Source organism: Melopsittacus undulatus, chromosome 13 (assembly GCF_012275295.1).
Source record: "Melopsittacus undulatus isolate bMelUnd1 chromosome 13, bMelUnd1.mat.Z, whole genome shotgun sequence".
Classification (NCBI taxonomy): Eukaryota; Metazoa; Chordata; class Aves; order Psittaciformes; family Psittaculidae; genus Melopsittacus; species Melopsittacus undulatus.
Genome location: NC_047539.1, coordinates 11855484 through 11859522, shown reverse-complemented (window position 1 = coordinate 11859522; position 4039 = coordinate 11855484). Strand labels below are relative to the sequence as shown.

Genomic DNA, 4039 nt, shown 5'->3' with positions numbered 1-4039 from the left:
TGCTTCTCCTCCACCTCAAGAATAAGTCTGCATTGCTCTGGACCATTTTGCATTGTCAAGGCTACATTCCAGAAAAAAGATGCGTGGCTCCTGCTAAAGCAAGCCTGAGAAGTCAAGCCTTAGATAGCTGAGGGAACTGGCCACCAGTCTCACACCTGGACTGTGACAGAGTTGACTGCAAAGCTCTCTCCAGCAGATTACCTAGGGAAAGCAAAGTCCTTATTATGCCCCTCCAGTTACACACAGCTACAAGTGCAAAGGTTTCTAGAGTCTGCTTTTCATACCTGCAGTAGGAGTATCCTACACATGCACACACTAAGATCACAAACTCCAACTCTAGAATAAGTCGGGGGGGGGGGGGGGGGGGGGGTGGTGTGCAGCGGGACCCCCGTGAGGGGCAGCGCGGGCCGGGGCCTTTCCTCACGGAGCAGCCGCCCCTCATGGGATCCCAGAGGCACCGGGTGGGCTGCGGTGAAGGGGCCTTAAAGCTCCTCCAGCTCCAACCCCTGCCCCGGGCAGGGACCCCTTCCACTGGAGCAGCTGCTCCAAGCCCCTGTGTCCAACCTGGCCTTGAGCACTGCCAGGGATGGGGCAGCCACAGCTGCTCTGGGCACCCTGTGCCAGCGCCTCAGCACCTCCCAGGGAAGAGCTTCCTGAGATCTCATCTCAATCCACCTCTGTGGACAGGAAAGGAAAAAGGGGATAAAATAAGCAGTAAAATGAAGCCTCCTTTTGACTTCCCAAAGCCTCCGGGCTCACTTCTTTATTAAAGCCTCGTTCGCAGGGTCCCAAGGCTCAGGTTCAGTTTACAAAGGCTCGGCCGCAGGGATGCTGCGGCCGGGCGGGGGGTGCACGAGCCCGGCCGCGGGGCTGGGCAGGGCCCGCTCCGCCGTTCCACGGGCTCCTGCGGCCGCGTGGACAGAGCCGTTGAGAGCGAGGCTGCGGCGGCAGCGGCAGCAGCGGCTTTGGAGTGGCTTTGGAGCGGCTTTGGAGCGGCTTTGGAGCGGCTTTGGAGCGGCAGCGACTTCGGCAGCGACTTTTCCAGCGGCTTTTGAACCGCAGCGACTTTGTCATCGGCAGCAGCGGCAGCAGCACCCGGCGCGGCGGCGGCAGCTCTCGGCGGTCCGGAGCCCTCCCTCCGCCGCTCCCCGCGATGGTGCCCCCCGCCGGGGCTCGCGGCGCCGCTCGGCTCTCCCGGTACTGGCAGTGGCGGCGCTGGGCGAGCCGCCGCCGCTGGGTCTGGCGAGGCAGCGCCGCCCCCTGGCGCTCCCCGGCCCGCCCCCAGGCCCCGCCCCGCAGCCGCCCGGCAGCCGCGACCCCCGAGAGCCCTGCGGGGGTGCCGGCACCGGCAGCGCGCTCGGCCAAGGTGCCCGTGGTGCTCCTCACCCGCATTGACCCGTCGCTCTATCTGCGCCCCGGGAGCGGCGGCGAGCGGCACGCCGCGGAGCCTCGGCCGGGAAAGGCCGGGAATGATGCGGCTCCGCTCGGCCCGGAGCGGCCGCTGGGGGCCGGCGGGGACCCCGCGCGCAGCGACAGCGGCAGCGGCAGCGTCTCTCGCGTCGGGCATGACAAGGAGACCTTCGAGCGGCTCTACCGAATGGGACCGCTGCTGGGGAGAGGCGGCTTCGGCTCCGTGTACTCGGGGGTCCGCCTGGGTGACAACACCCCGGTAAGGGGCGGGGCCGGCGGCGGGGCGGGGAGGCGGCGGGGCCAGGCGAGGCTCAGCCCAGCGCTGCTCTCGGCTTGCAGGTGGCCATCAAACAAGTGGCTCGGGAGCGCATCTCCTCGTGGGGCCAGCGGGTGAGTGCGCGGGGCCACCGGCACAGCGTGGGGCAGGGCTGGTGGGGGTGAGGCGGTGGCGCCGGGAGGGGGGAAAGCGGGACAGCGCGAGGGGAGCGGCTGTGGAGTCACCGGGGGTCACGGAGCATCCTGGGCAGAGGGTGCCTGGTACCCTTGGGGCCGGCTAGGGGTGCACCAGAGCATCCCTGGGGACTTGGGGGGGGGGCACCTGGGAACAGTGGGGCCGGGCAGGGGGGCATCAGAGCATCCCAGGCAGGGAGGCACAGGATCCCCGGGCCAGCATCAGCCCCGCTAACGGTGCCACGGTCACCCTGCAGCGCAGCGGCACCCGCATTCCCATGGAGATAGCCATGATGAGGAAAGTGCGCTCCGACTGCAGCACCATCATCCAGCTCCTCCATTGGTTTGAGCTGCCCGACTCCTTCCTGCTGGTTTTGGAGCGTCCGGAGCCATCGCAGGACCTCTTTGAGTTAATCAGAAACCGGGGGTTCGTGCCCGAGTCTCCGGCGCAGGGCATTTTCCTCCAGGTGCTGAGGGCCGTGCGGCACTGCCACAGCCGCGGTGTCCTGCACAGGGATATCAAGTCCAAGAACATCATCATCCACTTGGTCACCGGAAAGATCAAGCTAATTGACTTTGGTTGCAGCACCCTCCTTAGGAACATGGTCTACACCAAATTTAGCGGTGAGCGCACAGCCCAGGGTGCTTCCAGCAGCAGGCAGTTTCGGAAACGAGTCACGTGCTGGTGACAAAGTGGCAGGTCACACCGAGTGTGTCTCCCCACGTCCATGGGGCCACCGGTGCAGCCCCTGCATCCCTGGGGATGCACGGCTGAGGATGCGGGAGCAGGCGGCATCCGCCTGATGAGCTGTTCCTGTATCCTGTTGTAGGAACACCTTTGTACTACCCGCCGGAGTGGTTCCTCTACCACTGCTACCACGGCCGTCCGGCGGCGATCTGGTCCCTGGGCGTGCTGCTGTATGAGATGGTGTGCGGGGTCCTCCCCTTCCGGTGCTGCGAGGACATCACCAGCGGGCAGCTCTTCTTCAAGCGCCAGATCTCTGTTGGTAGGTACTCGGCTTGGCGGCAGCAGGGGGAGGTCAAGTTTTAGAGGGTGGCAGCTGATCTCCCTTGGTCAGCTGGAGGAGGTGGCACATGTCCTGCCATCCTGCTCTCCTCTAAACCGGATCATGGAGGAGGAGGTTTGGGTGCAGCTCTGAGCACACCCCAGCCTGGGCGCTGCGGACGGTGGCACAAGGTGGGCAGGAGCCTCCTGCAACTGAGTGGTGGTTCCCGGATGCTCCCCAGAATGCCAGCAGCTCATCAGGTGGTGCTTGAACATGAAAGATTGGGCCAGACCATCCCTGGAGGATGTGTTCAACCACCCTTGGCTGCAAACATGAACTGCCCCAGGAGACAGCCACACTCCACCCTCACAGCCTGAGCCAGCAGCCGGGCAAGTAAGCCCGGGGGTGCCTTCTGGGGGAGCGTGGGGTTTGTGGGGTTTGGGGGTTTTGGGAGGTTGGGGTTTTTGGCGAGGATTTGGGCTCTTGGAGGGTTAGGATGGATTTTTGGGGCCGGTGGGGATTTTTTGGAGACTTTGAGGGTTTGGGGGTCGGTTTCTTGGGGGGACCTTGTGGGTTTTGCGGAGAGTTGGTGGGTTTGGGTGTTTTGCAGTTTTGGGACCTTGGTGAGGTTGGGTGTTTATTGGGGATAGGGTGTTTTGGGGGGACTTTTGCAGTTATTGGGGGGGTTGTGGGGATTGGTTGCTGGGTTCTTGGAGGGCAACAGGTGTCAGAGGGACACCTCGTAAGAGTTCATTCTGCTCTTGTAGCTGAGGCAGTGGTTAGGTTCGGCTCTAGTCTGAGGATAACGCTGGTAACACACGGATTGTATAGTGGTTTCTGATTAGCACTTCCCCTGAGCAAGGCTGATTCAGTCTCTCATGCTCTGCAGTGAGGGCAGGCAAGACCTAATAGCAAAGCAACAGACAATGCGGCTACTGCAACACCAGCCACAAGAACAGCAGCTACTCCAACACCAACCACAACCACTGCGATGACACCAACCATGGCAACAGGCACCGTGACTACTCCAATGGCAAGGACTGTCACTACAGCTGATACGACTCCACAGACAAGCACTGCTGCTATTCCAACAAGGGCAAAAAAAGCAGTGTGGCTACTCGAAACTCAGTGACGAGCAGTGAGGCTTCTCAAACCCAAGCCACAGGTACTGC

General features: G+C 62.9%; 1 protein-coding gene across 1 annotated transcript; it reads left to right on the top strand.

Moving 5' to 3' along the window:
• The first annotated feature begins 1153 nt into the window (after positions 1 to 1153).
• On the top strand, positions 1154 to 3264 carry LOC117436931 (serine/threonine-protein kinase pim-1-like). Its single transcript, XM_034069007.1, is given in 6 exon segments — positions 1154 to 1669; positions 1750 to 1800; positions 2118 to 2484; positions 2691 to 2867; positions 3109 to 3200; positions 3202 to 3264. Coding segments are annotated over 6 exon segments (1266 nt in total).
• Positions 3265 to 4039: the final 775 nt, after the last annotated feature.